This window comes from Poromitra crassiceps (assembly GCF_964638095.1).
Source record: "Poromitra crassiceps genome assembly, chromosome: 1".
Classification (NCBI taxonomy): Eukaryota; Metazoa; Chordata; class Actinopteri; order Beryciformes; family Melamphaidae; genus Poromitra; species Poromitra crassiceps.
The window spans coordinates 53,088,763-53,103,731 of NC_139623.1; the positions used below are offsets into that span (position 1 = coordinate 53,088,763).

Sequence of the window (14,969 nt, forward strand, 5' to 3'; positions counted from 1 at the left end):
TCTATAGGACGAATCAGCGTGACGTCACAGCCACCCAGGAATGCGGAACCCCACAGGAGTTAGTATGAGTCGTTAATTAATATCTCAAAAACTATACATAATAATGGACTCAATAGTGCACCACTCAGGAGTGTTGGTGGCAACTTAAATACTGAGCATAGCTGAGTCTCATGTAGTCAATTAAATTATAATTATTCAAAGGAAAAGTGAGGAATTTTATATTACTAGGGATCTCGCATTCTCGCGCGCTCGATTCCTAGCCTCGCACGTCCTGCAGCTCGGCCTTGCCTGCCCTATTGGCATGCGCACAATGTCTCCCTCAGTCTCTCATGAGCCTCAGACTGATGTCATCAGTGTCTGTGTGTGTGTCTGTCTCTTGTGTGTTTGTGTGCATGTGTGCCAGTCTGTCTCTTGTGTGTGTGTGTGTGTGTGAATCACTGATGATGTCACAATGCCTCTGAAATCACTGATGTCACAATTTATGACATCACTGATGACCACTGGGACTTTTTGTGTGAATTTATGACATCACTGATGATGTCATCAGTGGGACTGACAGAGAAACAAACGGAGGCCCAACTCTCTTTTATATACACACAAGTATTAGATAGATAGATAGATTCCTGAACATTATATCAGGTAGGCTTCAGGTATATTATATTATAACATTAAATCAGATAGCCCTCCGCATGACTCTACCCTTCAGGTAGCTCTCTGTCTCAAAAAGGTTGGTGACCCCTGTCTTAGGGTGTTTACTTCTGTTCTAGTCACTCTGCTGCTGTATCTTCTTCCTGCTGATTCAAATTAACAGACACAATGAAGCAACACAAAGTAGACAGGTCATCTCTCTGTATTCCTTTTCTTTTTTTGTGGGTGGGTGGGGGCATTTAAAAAACAAAACATTTACAACTGAAATCACAGCCATATATAAATTACAACAGCAAACACAATAATCTTATCTTAAATACAACATGTCCGCGCAGCTGCCACTTCTCTTCTGACTGAAACTGTACAGTGAAACTCTTCACAGTCACAAAAACCCAAAAGACTCGTGATCAGAATCAAACGTCACGCAGGGATGCTGCGTGACGTGATGCATCGCTCCCATCTCAACATTAAAGCTCACGGTTCAGGCTTTTTTTTCAGGCTCAAATTTTTGGGAAATGACTCAGCAGATCCAGATTCAGTGTTTTGCTCGAGGCTCAGGCAGGGATTTGAACCTGTGAGCTCTCAGTCCGAGGCCGGCCTCTGAACACTGACCTGCTACACCTCTTCTCCACACTGTAATGTCTCCACTGGCCCTGAAGGTTTGGATCAGCGTTCAATATGATCGATGCTGATGCAGAAAAATGAGCTCTAGGATTATGGAAAGACGACGGTTTCTACTAAAGTATTTACTTTAGCAACGGTAAAGGGAAGAGAAACCAAAATAGAAATTATTTGTCTGCATTCTTTTATACAGGCGCTCATTATTAGGCAAATTCTGCTTTCATTCACTTTTTAACTGTGAGCAAGAATATACTAAATTCAACTTCAAATTCAAAAACCCATGGCTGATTCATCAAGGAATTACTGCCAACTTTGAACATGGCAGAGGTTCTTTTACCGACGAAAAGTTTTGGTAAATCTGGACCTGAATGTACCAAACAGAGACAATTATTAGGGATGCACCGATTGCGATTTTGTTGGCCGGTTCCGATTTCCGATTTTTGAATAGTCTGATTTGCAGATACCGATTTTTGCCGATTCCGATTTGATTTCTAAGAACAATAATTGACAGCTTACACAAACATTTTTGTAACTTTGTTTGAAAATTAAGATTCATAACAATTCTTCTCATTTGCCTGAGGTAGGACCATCTCACTCAAACGCATCTCAAAATAAAAGTGTTCCAGGTTACTGGACAGGGCTTTTTTATGTGCAAATACAATGAATAAAAAATTAAATTAAATCCAGTAGCCTATATCCCACAGCTATCATGCATTTACTGTTCCAAAAGAAAACAGGTGCAACAGAACATAAAAATGTGATCCATGGACAAGGATTTTATAGCCTGGCTCCAGACCGTCGAATCTACGCCCACTCCTCTTGAGTAGAAGGGGAAATGAGTTTATGAGTTAACGATTCAGTCTGAATATCAGGCGGAGTTTACACACAGTCCAAAATTTAGTATGCATTTTTTTTTATCTGCCATCCGGAAAAAAGATTGTCATGCACAAAAACCTTGCACAGAGTCCGATGCATTTTATTATTATGTCCGTTGTTCTATTTGCAATACGAAACAAATAGTCTCTCCTGTATCCACGTTACAACATGACTGACAGGCAGCAGCGGTGATGTGGAATGGAAAAGGCAGCTGACAGCAGGTCGGGGAATAGTTATCATACTGGACACACAGGACTCCATCAATGCTCACGCTCAACTCGCCAAGCCAGCTGTGCGCGGTGGCGGGTTGCTGCAGCACCGCTTCCCGGGGAGAGAGAGCAGAGAGAGAGGGGCCAGTGAGGTGAAGTGAGCCGCTCAGACTGGACTCCAGCCGAGCGGGACTCGGCTGCACCTCTGTCTCCACGGCTTATTTTCGACTTGCATGTGTGACAAACTGCGAGCTTGGTCTTCTTCACTGACGGTGAAGAAATTCCACACCGAGGAAGGTATGCTGGCGTGTGTGGTGTGGTGGCTGCCTGTCTCGGTGCTTTGGGGTGCGCGCACGTCACGTGAAAAAGGGGGAGAGCCAACCGGCACACAGAATCGGATATGTAGACTGACCGGCGCAGGTCACCAGTTGGGGCCGATCAGCTGAAAATCGTCCATTTCCGGTCACGTGTCGATCGGTGCATCTCTAACAATTATTGACTGTTTTCCAGGTAAAAGCCTTTATCACTTATTGATTTGTCTTATTGAATCTATATCGATCGCAAAGCAGGAGATGCAGATGACGAGTTAGAGACAGATTTTTTCATGTGGAGTGTGGGAAAAGGCGGGCAGCAGCGTGATATCAGGAAGCTGTCTAATGTTTTGTACATTCAGCGTACAATATCATCATATGGAGTTATGTTTGTGTAGATTTGTGACTAAAACGTTTTCTAGACTTTGTGAGCAAAATAATCAGATCTGATTTGCTAGACTGATGGGAGTTAAGAGTACATTACAAGGGCAAACCCTTGTAATGCATATTTAGCCATTTAAAGGAGAATTTAGGTATTTTTCAACCTGGACCCCATTTCCACTTTTCTTTCATGTATAACTAAGTAATGTGACCAGACTTTTTTTTTTATTGGTGCAGGATTGACCTAGATCGCTTCAGTTGGCAGCTGCTTTGCCCACATGCCCCTACTGCACTAAACAAGCTTGTTTTTGCAACACACACAAGCTCAGATTGTTATTGTAAGAGAGAAAATGAACGCTTGTATTACCTTGCAGCAGCGTGTTCACCCTCTCTCTGCCTGCTGTCTGTCACAATGGTAAAATGGACAAATGCCTCATCCATATTCTGGAAATCAGATGAATATTCAGTCATAACTTACAAAATGATTCAGCTACGCTATCTGTTACTCCAAAAAAAGAAACATGGCAGCTCCCGGCTTGCCCCACCACAGCTGACTTCCGGCAAACAACACAACTTTTGTGAGACTTGAGCGAGACTGTCACGAGACTTGGACCAAACAATTCTGTAAATTATATCTCTTTATAATAATGTCATGATGGAATAATCTGATCCTGTCAGTGGTGAAAACAAGCTTGTTTAGTGCAGCAGGGGCGTGCGGGCAAAGTGGATGTCAACTGAAGTGATCTTGGTCAATACTGCATCAATATGTGACTGGCTCTTTAGAAGCTCGTGAAGAACACATGTATAATATCCAGAGCACCAGAGCACTGTTTAGAGGGCATGTTTTGGTGTAAAGTGGAAATCGAAGGAACAAATCTCATGCGCACGGGGAGAAAAAAAAGGAAATCGATAGCTCGAATTGCATATCGTGCACACGTTACAGTAAATCGTGGCCATGACAATTTCTTTTTCTCCCAATGGCCACTCCTGTCCTGGGCTCAGTAAAAATATCAGTTAGAATCATATTTATTGTCTTCTCTTCGACACCCGAAACCTGCCGGCCTCTCCAACATTCATTCAATCTGATCGATCTGACACGACTCAATATGATGTAAACAGCAAATTTACAGCCTAAAGAGTTATTTCAGCCTTTAAACATAGACAGTGAACCCTATTCCTGAAACTCCCACTCATCCCAGTTAAAACATTGTCTGTCTCGTCTAAAGCAGACTCAGCCATGTTAAACGTTAAAAGTGATGAAGTTCTGTTTGAACGAAAGGTTAATAAAGTGACCGGGAGCATCCTAATTCCAGTGTGCGGGCCTTATTTTATTTTTAAACGTTGAAAAGGACACACGTTTTTTTAAGCGCATTTACACACAGAACTCAATACGTCCCTTCCTGCAGGTCAGATGCTTCTCCTTCAGCAGCAGATCCAATGCAACACGAGACAAAACAAGGAGCTTAAAAAAAGAAAAAAAGAAGCTACGATTCTTGTAGCCATTAGCAGCTGAAAATGTAACAACAGCAGGATATTATAATCACTTTAAAAAAAAAAAATCCCTCTAAATGAGCCAGAAATTAGAGATGTTCCAATAAAAAAAAATCTGTCCTGATACCAGTGCTTTAAAAAAGGTATGGCCTGGCTCAGGTGAAACCCTTTGATTTCCGGTTTTATCCAGGTAAAACTATCGTTTTTCAGGGCTAATGAATGACATGGTATCGGAGCATAGATTTGTGATACCCAATCCAGAATTTTAGGCAGTATCGGAGGCATTTCCGATCCTGGTATCGATATGTAATATGTAATTACGTATTACTTTATTATTATCAGTTAAATACGTAGCCTGGTTAAAACAATCTTGATACAGTAATGTGATCTCACTTTCTTTTTCACCCTACGTATCAGTCTGGACTCCAATCCGCCCACAGCCATTTCAGTGGGTGGGAGTACTTGCCTTGACAGACAACTCCATCAGCCAATCAGCGTCGCCAAATCCAATCCAAATCCAGTCGGAAAAACGGCTGCCGAGAAACTCTGGTGCATACTCTTGTTCTTGTTTAATTGTTGTTATTGAGTAAATTTTTTGCAAAAACTGCACTTACGGCGGTGTTTACTCCACTAACGTTAAGCGGAAAACATACTTGTGTGTCAGCCTCGACTTGCCAGCCTCCTATACTCGAACGTCAGCTTGACGAGGGGTCACAGGGGAGTCAATGAAGAGGAAGGTAGAGTGCGCACAGAATGAAACAGAATGTGAGTTCACGTGATCAGGATGATTTACCAGGCTATTGAATAATCGCCGGCCTACGCGATTTATGACTTCTATGTGATTTTATGACATTATCTGGGAATTCATTACTTGAACAAGGTTCACTACATCTTCAACTCATTTAGAGGGAGATTTTAGACATTTTTGAGTTATTACATTACCCACAAGCTATTACATTACCAGCTGCTACAGTCTGTGTGTGTGTGTCCGTCACAAAAGTCTCTCCCAGGCTTGATATTTAGGACTTTCCCCGTCTCTGTTAAAATCCTGACATTTGATCAAACTGAATGAGTCTGTCCCATGTCCTGTAAACAGCAGCCTCCCTTATGTCCATGTGGAGCTCATCCGCTCTGTCTTCCTCCAACAGGAATCATCTCCCTCCTTTCAAAAACATCCTCTCCCTCCCAAATCAAATCAGCCATGTTGGCGCTTTCCCTTTCAAATCTTACCTCATCCTCTTCCAAACGACGGAGCCAGGCCGCCTCAAAGCTAAAACTATCGTCTCCCAAAAGCTGATGCTGTACAACTGTGCCAGTGGCTTCATGCTGCTGTTGCCTCGAGACACTTCCATCAGTCTTTCTGAGAGATGCCAGGCAAGCCGTTGTCTCCCAAAAGTTGGCATCGTAAGACTCCATGGCGGCTTTGCTGCCTCCGCCTCCAGAGTTGCTGCTCTAGAAGACCCCGAGCAAGCAGAGGTGACGAGAAGTTTAGATTCCATTCAGATCCTTGTTTGGTTTTGTGAGCAGGATGTGTGTTATAAGCCTCTAAAACACTGACGGTTGATATCAGGCTCTATCCAATCAGAAAGACGTTGTGCATAGATTAATTTGCGGCCGTTTGTTGTGTTGCACGACTTAAGCTCAGAGGGGGAAAGTAGATATTTTGCGGCGGCAGGGGGCAGAGAGCGGGCCGCGCTGCCATCAAACTACGAGACCTTTAACAGTTCGATCAACTTCCGGGAGCGAATGGAGTGAAACGGCCGCTGGGTTCATGCCAACAAGGCATAGAGAGGTACGGAGGACAGGAGAGAGCCTAACACCCTGAACATCCACTAGGAGGCAGCGGAGAGGAGAAGCGGGAGGCAAAGGCAGCGGAGATCCTGGGCTTTCCCATTCCCCGATCAGCACTGAAGGGCGGGCTGAAGCTGCATCAGCACTGGAGGGACAGGGAAAGCTGGATCAGCACTGGAGGGGTGGGCTGAAGCTGGATCAGCACTGGAGGAGTGGGCTGAAGCTGGATCAGCACTGGAGGGGTGGGCTGAAGCTGGATCAGCACTGGAGGAGTGGGCTGAAGCTGGATCAGCACTGGAGGGGTGGGCTGAAGCTGGATCAGCACTGGAGGGGTGGGCTGAAGCTGCGGCGGCAGTCCTGAGCCTTGGGGCTCGGAGGCTGCGCTCGCCGCCGCCGCAGCTCGTCCCGACCCAGAGTGCCGCTCAGACGAGAGTACGCTGCCTTGTACTTCTTATCAAATGCAGCTACAGGAGAGAGAGGGAGAGAGAGGGGGAGGGAGGGAGGGAGAGAGACAGTGAGCGATGACAGATGGGAGGAACAAAACAAACCAATTGATTTCAGAGATGGGAAGTAACTAAGTCCAAATACTTTGTTACTGTACTTAAGTAGGATTGTCAGGTAGCTGTACCTTATTTTTCTGACAACTTTGACGACAACTGACGACATTTTAACACAAATATCTGTACTTACTACTCGTTACATTTTCAAAACATTTTCATTACTTTAGTTTTACTTCGTTTCGAACTTCGGAATCTCACACTATGCCAAGCTTCTCCATGCAGCATGCCTACTGGAAAATGTCTATTTTCTCAAAATTGACCCCTATAAAACCATCCGGCATCTGGCCTATGGCGCGGCCACCCGCTCCGCCCCGTGACCACCACGTCACGTCCACGGCATATTGCCCAGATCCTCACTCTACTCTTTTCCAGCAACCTACTCAGGTGTCTCTTCTCTTGACCCTTGCTAGCTAACGGTTAGCTCTTAGCCAGTAGTGGATACCCGTCCCCTTGTGTTCCAACAACCGTAACGGGATCGGGGGACGAGGACTGCGGGACACCTCTGTCGACCCGGCCCTCTTCGCCAGGAACGGCGGGACCTACTACTCGTTTGTTTAACTGCCAGCTCGGCAGTCGCTCTCTTGCTAGCCAGCCTTGTGGCTAGGTTATAGCTAGTTGAGTTACGCTAGCCTGAGCTAATTTGCTTTCAAGATTCAAGATTGTGTCCCAAAAGGGCAATTTGGGTTGCAAAAAGCGTAATACAAAGTACATACATAAAAACAAATAAGACAAATAAAAACATTATAAAAACAGTCTAGAGCAGCAGTTTAAAGTACAGCACAACAGTTAAAGTGCAAATATGACAACCGTAGCAATGATCTAAAGTGCACAGTAGAGATATAAAGTGCATAGTAGCAAAGTGCAGTGTGGCGAGTGACTGCCTTCACTCTCTGCACATTTATATTACAAGAAAGAGCTACAATGTATCATTGTATCAAATCACAAAGGAAAACCACGGTCCAGACCAAAGGGCAGAGAAAGTATATAAATATACGGATGTACTGTACCGTACCCCTAAGAATAAATAAGGATAAAAGGATAAAATAAACTAGAACGACCGCAACGCGGACTTATGCCTCCGCCATTAGTTCATTCTGGAGTCCAAATCGCCATTTGAGGCAAATTGGAAATTATTCCGTCAAGGCGCTCCTGTGATGTTGCGTTACAGAGCTTGGAAATTGGGTGTGTGAGAGGTCACAGTGACCTTGAACTTTGACCACCAAAATGTAATCAGTTCATCCTTGAGTCCAAGTCGATGTTTGAGACAAGTTTGATTAAATTCCGTCAAGGCATTCCTGAGATATCGCGTTAACAAGCTTGAAAATGGCGTTCGAGAGCTCACCTTGACCTTTGACCTTTGACCACCAAAATCTAATCAGATCATCCTTGAGTCTAAGGCGATGTTTGAGGCAAATCTGATGAAATTCCGTCAAGGCATTCGTGAGATATCGTGTTAACAAGCTGGAAAATGGCGTTTGAGAGGTCACAGTGACCTTGACCTTTGACCAGCAAAATCTAATCAGTTCATCCTTGAGTCCAAGTCGATGTTTGAGACAAGTTTGATTAAATTCCGTCAAGGCATTCCTGAGATATCGCGTTAACAAGCTTGAAAATGGCGTTCGAGAGGTCACAGTGACCTTGACCTTTGACCACCAAAATCTAATCAGTTCATCCTTGAATCCAAGTCGATGTTTGAGACAAGTTTGATTAAATTCCGTCAAGGCATTCCTGAGATATCGCGTTAACAAGCTTGAAAATGGCGTTCGAGAGGTCAAAGTGACCTTGACCTTTGACCTTTGACCACCTAAATCTAATCAGATCATCCTTGAGTCTAAGTCAATGTTTGAGGCAAATTTGATGAAATTCCGTCCAGGCGTTCCTCAGATATCGCGTTAACAAACATCGTACGGACGGACGGACGTACGGACGTACGTACGGACGGACAACCCGGATCCATAATGCCTCCGGCCTGGCTATCGCCGGCGGAAGCATAATAAAATAACAGCAACGGCAGATAGGGAAACATTACATTTGTACCCCGGCAGCGTTCATCACTCTGATAGAGACAGGCACAAAGGAATCTTTGTATCTGTTCTTTTTAACTATGGGGGCATGAAGGCGGAGCCCAGAAGGAAGCTGCTCATATTCAAACCTCAGAGGGTGGCCATCATCTGATCGGATGGACACAGCTTTTTTCAGCACCTGTTTGTTACAGATCTGGTCCAGGCTTCTGAACTGGGTTCCGGCTATTTTTGAAGCCACCTTCACTATTCTCCCCAGGGAGTTCTTGTCTTTGGTACAAAGATTAGCATACCAGCAGATGATGGAAAAGGAAATGACAGACTCCACGAAAGCACTATAAAACATTTTCATCAGGGTTTTGTCGACCTGGAATTTGGCTAGCTTCCTAAGGCAGAAAAGGCGCTGCTGACCTTTCTTACACAGCATGTCAGTATTCAGATCAAACTTCAGCTTGCTGTCAATTACTGTACCCAGATATTTGTAGTCGGTCACTATGTCGACTATGTCTGACCATTGACAATACTGCTCTGGGGAACAGGGGGGAACGTCTAAAATCAATACAAACCTCTTCCGTTTTGGAAACGTTGAGTTGTAGAGAAACGTTTTCGCACCAAGAAACGAAGTCGTCGATGACTTGGCCATGTCCTACATCATCATCGTCAAGCAGACTGACGATGACAGAATCGTCAGCATACTTGACGATGAATCTGTTGGCGAAACGGCTGTGACAGTCGTTGGTGTATAGAATATACAAGAAAGCAGATAAAACACAGCCTTGGGGCGAGCCGGTAGAGGATGTTAAGATACTGGACAGTATCCCATTGACCCTTACCTGCTGACGGAATGGTACATCCGTGTCCATAGCTGGGCAAGGCCCACATGTCAGTATTCAGATCAAACTTCAGCTTGCTGTCAATTACTGTACCCAGATAGTACTACTACAGATAGTACTACTGTGTACATAGTGGACACAGCCTGACTAGCAAGGATGAAGAAAAGGAAAAAACGGGGAAAGAGCCGGCTAACAATAGGGCCTAGTGAAGCAAGCTACGGTGCAGAGCAGAGAACAGTACAAGCTAGCACTAAGCAGGCAAGTCACTAAGATAGCTAACAGCTAACAACACAACCCCAGCCAGGGAGAGTTTCATCAGTATGTCACTTGCCCAACTAGACACAATAAAACACGACTTATGTTACGGTGTTGGAGGGTGTCTCAGGTCCCCCGTTCGAGGCCTTGGAATCTGTCCTTGAAGACTGCGCTGCTGTTAGCCTTGTCTTCAGGCAAAAGGGTTGGTGAATTGATTACCCTGTCAGTCCAGCAGTCTTGCTTGGTATTTGCTGATGACGAGCGGAGGGTTACGCCTACCAGGCTAAGAATATCAACGCCAGCTTCAGATCTATGGTCGTGGACCTGGCTGCCTTTTGTCACCCTCCTTTCAGCTCGGAGGAGGAGCGATGCTTGAACACGCTTTGTCCGGTGCAGGTGATCCTGGCCTACGTGGGCAGGACACGCACCTGTAACCAGTTACTGGTTTGCTTTGGGCCGTGGGCCCTGGGTGCGGCAATGTCCAAGGAGTGCTTGTCGCACTGGATAGTGGAGGCCATTGCTTTGGCCTACTCTGCCGTGGGGAAGGCTCCCCCAGGAGGGTATTAAGGCCCACTCTACGCGAGGTGTCGCGACATCCTGGGCATTGTTGCATGGTGTGTCAGTGGAAGACATGGGTGCGGTTGCCTCATGGTCTACCCACCACACGTTTGTTAGGTTCTATAGCCTTGATGTGGCCAGCCCGGCCTTTGCGCACGCTGTTTTGTCAGCCGCCAGGCGGTAGTTCCTTATCACTCATTATGCCTACGGGTTGCCACGGGCTGAGGCCATGTGCTCCGTTGCCAGCCTTGTGTCTCAGTGTCGCACGAGGTGCTTCCTTGGATTATTGTTGGATTATTGTTGGATTATTGGCATAGTGTGAGATTCTGAAGTTCGAAACGATGTAAAATGCTGGGGTTGTCCTACAACCCAGGTTTTATGAGTGAGAACGAGGAATCTCACACATCTAGCCTTGCTGCTTTCTTGGGAATAGCATTTTGCTGATCGTTTTGAGTGAGGATCTGGGCAATATGGCCCGGACGTGATGTGGTGCTCATGGGGGTGGAGCGGTCGCCGCGCCATAGGCCAGATGCCTTCAGGTGCAATGGATGGTTTTATAGGGGTCAATTTTGAGAAAATAGACATTTTCCAGTAGGTGCGCTGCAGGGAGCAGCTTGGCATAGTGTGAGATTCCTCATTCTCACTCGTAAAACCTGGGTTGTAGGACAACCCCAACGTTTTAATGCACGACAGATAAAAAATTATGTAACGTTTGTCTCTCTCATCTCGCGCTCTCCCAGCTTTCACAATTATGTGCACCTTTTTTGTGGAAAAACCATATCACACAAATTATGAATCAAAATATAGTCTTTACACGTCTTAAAACATGTTTTCTTTTATGTTTAATAGTCTTCAAATTCTATTAACTCATTCATGGCCAAAGACGTCTTTGACGTGTTATCAGGAATAGCCCAGAGGGCCAATGACGTGTTTGACGTGTTTTTGTTTTTATTAGTACAGCGCGTAGTTCAAAGACTTCCCCAGCCTGTGACATGTTATCAGGTCCCTAGCCTCAAAGAAAAAAGCCGACAACACGTTATCAAACACATACCGCAGCTGTTGTTTTGAAATGGAAGAGGAGGAGAAAACGGAGAAACGCTGCCTGTTGCATAGAGGAGAAACGCCATTGAAACACCCCTCGGCGCGCTGCGCTGGTCGCCTCTGCTGCAGGGCGAACCTGGATTGAGTTGTTCGGGTAGTCAAACCAACATGATCGATCCGGTTCCAGCGCCTGGTCCCAAAGCCAAGCCGACCCCGTTCCTGTGTCGCAGCATTCGTCCCAGCCCAAACGAGAGGAGGAAAACGATGCAGAGGCAGAGGAGGCTAGACGCTGATCTCAGACCAGTTTGGTGTTTCCCTCCTATGCTAATTTGCGGGGCGATCAGTAGTGTTCCCTGGGAAGAGGTGCGATCCAGCAGCAGCTGTGGACAGAACTCTCTGTGTGTGTGTGTGTGTGTGTGTGTGTGTCTGTCTGTCTGTCTGTCTGTCTGTGTGTCTGTCTGCACACTCACTCACACTGAGTAAACTGTATTGTTGAATGTAAAAAAAGCACTTCATGTATATATATATATATTTTTTTTTTGTCATTTGTGTCATAACGAATAATATTTACATGTCTGATGTCAATACAGTTCAAAATAAAAGAATTGAGAGCGAGTTCTGCCTGAGATTGTGTCTTTTACAAAAATGGCCTTTTCTCCTGTTTGTCTTCTCAGAGAGACCTTTTTGGTGAAAACAGGGTGTATATAAATGGCTATAAGTAGAGTACAGAACATGCTAAAAGCTCACTTTTTTTTCCTGGTGAACCCAGAGACGTACATCTTCATTTTGAGGTATTGCAAATCACTTTGGTGCTAATAGATCATTTACTGTGGGTCTTGAAAGATGACCAACAATTATGAAAATCTTTGGCCTGTGCTAAATATTGGCAGTCCTAAACTGGCCATGAATGAGTTAATATGACGTGAGTTTCAGTTAGCTTTGCATAGAAACAACCAGTAGAAATACTTTTTACTTTTATACTCAGATTTCACAGCCTGTACTTTTTACGTTTAAGTTGAATCAGTACTTCTACTTAAAGCCCCAATCAGTAAGATTTTTGACATTTTTTAGTGTAATATAACCGCTTTTTAGTCACAGGACATGGTAGATTGACTTGTAACAGGGAGACCCTCATCTTTATTTATCCCACACCGCCCTCCATTGGCCAGCACTGGGACTAAGCAGTTTGTCTGCCACGTCCCGTAGCAAGAAAAAAGAAAAAAAAAAGCATGCGCGCATGCGCTGTACAGCGGAAGCGCTGTCTTCAGGAAAACAAGGAAGTAACTCGATTCGGATTTGCTACGAAAATGATGTTTCACGGAACTATGGATTATTATTTCATCACGTGGTGAGTACCCGATGTCACAACATGTACATAGAGCTTTCTGGCGCTGTGTTTTGTTGACTTTGAACGGCGATATCGTTATCGATACTAATGCACGCAGAGGGCGCAGTTGGAAAGTTACTGAATGGGGCTTTAAGTAAAGAATGTCTGTACTTTTCATCTCTGATTGATTGACACATCATTGTAGTGAAATGGAAATGTATCAAATTCATATGAATTCATTCAATTCATACGAAGGGTGAAAAATGAGCAGCATCCTTAAGACTACATTTCCCATAAGCCCAATGTGTCTTACCAACATGATCTTTGCCCATGGCTGCCAGTGTGAGGAAGAGGAACTCTCTGTACAGACTCCTGTCAGACACAAACAAATAGAGGAGGTTCAGACAACAAAGCATCCACACACAACCTGAAGCCACAAAGTCTCTACAAACATACTGGAACAGCAGATGGATTTAACCGCTAAGTTTGATCCTTAGTAAAACATTCACTTTTTTTGTACATGAAACAGAAATGTGAGAGAAATTCATTAACATTCTCCCACAAAACAGTACTGTGCTGGGTTGATCCACTGGACCAGTCGCTCAAATCCTTGGGAACATCGAGCCTTGACATTTTGCATTTTGTTGAGGTCCTCCAAATTGGACGCTGAGATATGGCCTAGCAGGCATCGCTATCTTGCCTGGACTGTCCTATATTCTGTGGGTTAGGGTTAACCAGGCTATCTTGCCTGGACTGTCCTATATTCTGTGGGTTAGGGTTAGGGACTGTCCTATATTCTGTGGGTTAGGGTTAGGGTTAACCAGGCTATCTTGCCTGGACTGTCCTATATTCTGTGGGTTAGGGTTAACCAGGCTATCTTGCCTGGACTGTCCTATATTCTGTGGGTTAGGGTTAACCAGGCTATCTTGCCTGGACTGTCCTATATTCTGTGGGTTAGGGTTAGGGTTAACCAGGCTATCTTGCCTGGACTGTCCTATATTCTGTGGGTTAGGGTTAGGGTTAACCAGGCTATCTTGCCTGGACTGTCCTATATTCTGTGGGTTAGGGTTAACCAGGCTATCTTGCCTGGACTGTCCTATATTCTGTGCCAGCCTTGACACTTTGTTGAGGTCCTCCGGATTGGATTCCACAGTGAACTCTGTAACAGCTGTACCCTGAGTGAGTCTTGTTATCTTGCTATCTACTAGCCTAGCAGCTAGCCCAACATTAGCGTAGTTGAGAGTTGAGCGGAGAATATTAGCGGAGAGCTTCTTTTGTTTTTGTTTATCGCGGCCGGGGAATTCTCTGACTCACAGAGCCTCGTACCCCGAGTTAGCACGGAGAACTCTCTGCCCACAGAGCTCCAAAATCCGTGGAGTATTATCGTTGATTTCTGGCTGCTATTAGCTGGAGCTGCTAGCTTGAACTTAGCTTAGCTTTCAGCTTCTTCTCCTACAATGGGACCATCTGCTTTATCCTCAGATTGCCCTGGCTGTCTGCATATGAGCCAGAAAATAGCAGAATTAGAAGGCCGGATTTCTCTGCTATATTCAGTCCAAGACGATGAACGGCTCCTGGACTCGGTAGCCCAGGATGCCTCTCGCTCTGCAGAACCAGACTCCTCCTTTTTTTTGTTGAAAAATGTTTATTGGCTTTTGTTATAAACAAACGTGGTTGCAGAACAGCAACCCAACAAAACAAAACATATATATTTTAGACAAAGACTCTAAATAGGATGGCAGATACATTCACATTTGTATATTAAAGAAATGATTCCCACATCTTGTTGAAGTAGCTCTCTTGAAGTCTACTAGGCAGGTCAGGAGGTCTAGCGGCATATGTTCCATTATCTTACTCCAGCCAGAGATTGTGGAGCCTTATCAGAAATCCACTGAAGTCATATATTGTTTCTTGCACAATGTGTCAGGACATTAAATAGTTTTCTATGATGTACATTCATAATGTGCACATTAGAAAGACCAAGGAGAAATGACACTGGGTCTAATTCAAGTTAAATACCTAATATAGTCTGAATTTCATGCAGGA

The 14,969-nt window shown here is 44.8% G+C and overlaps 1 protein-coding gene across 1 annotated transcript in view; it reads right to left on the minus strand.

The window, feature by feature from the left end:
- Positions 1-834: 834 nt before the first annotated feature.
- Positions 835-14,969, minus strand: part of dennd4b (DENN/MADD domain containing 4B) — a 214,681-nt gene continuing 200,546 nt past the window's right edge. The window contains exons 28-29 of the mRNA XM_083645668.1: positions 13,237-13,295; positions 835-6,792 (exon numbers count right to left, since the gene is read on the minus strand). Of these exons, the coding sequence (XP_083501794.1) occupies positions 6,647-6,792; positions 13,237-13,295 (205 nt within the window). The 3' untranslated portion in view covers positions 835-6,646. The remainder of the gene's footprint in view (positions 6,793-13,236; positions 13,296-14,969) is intronic.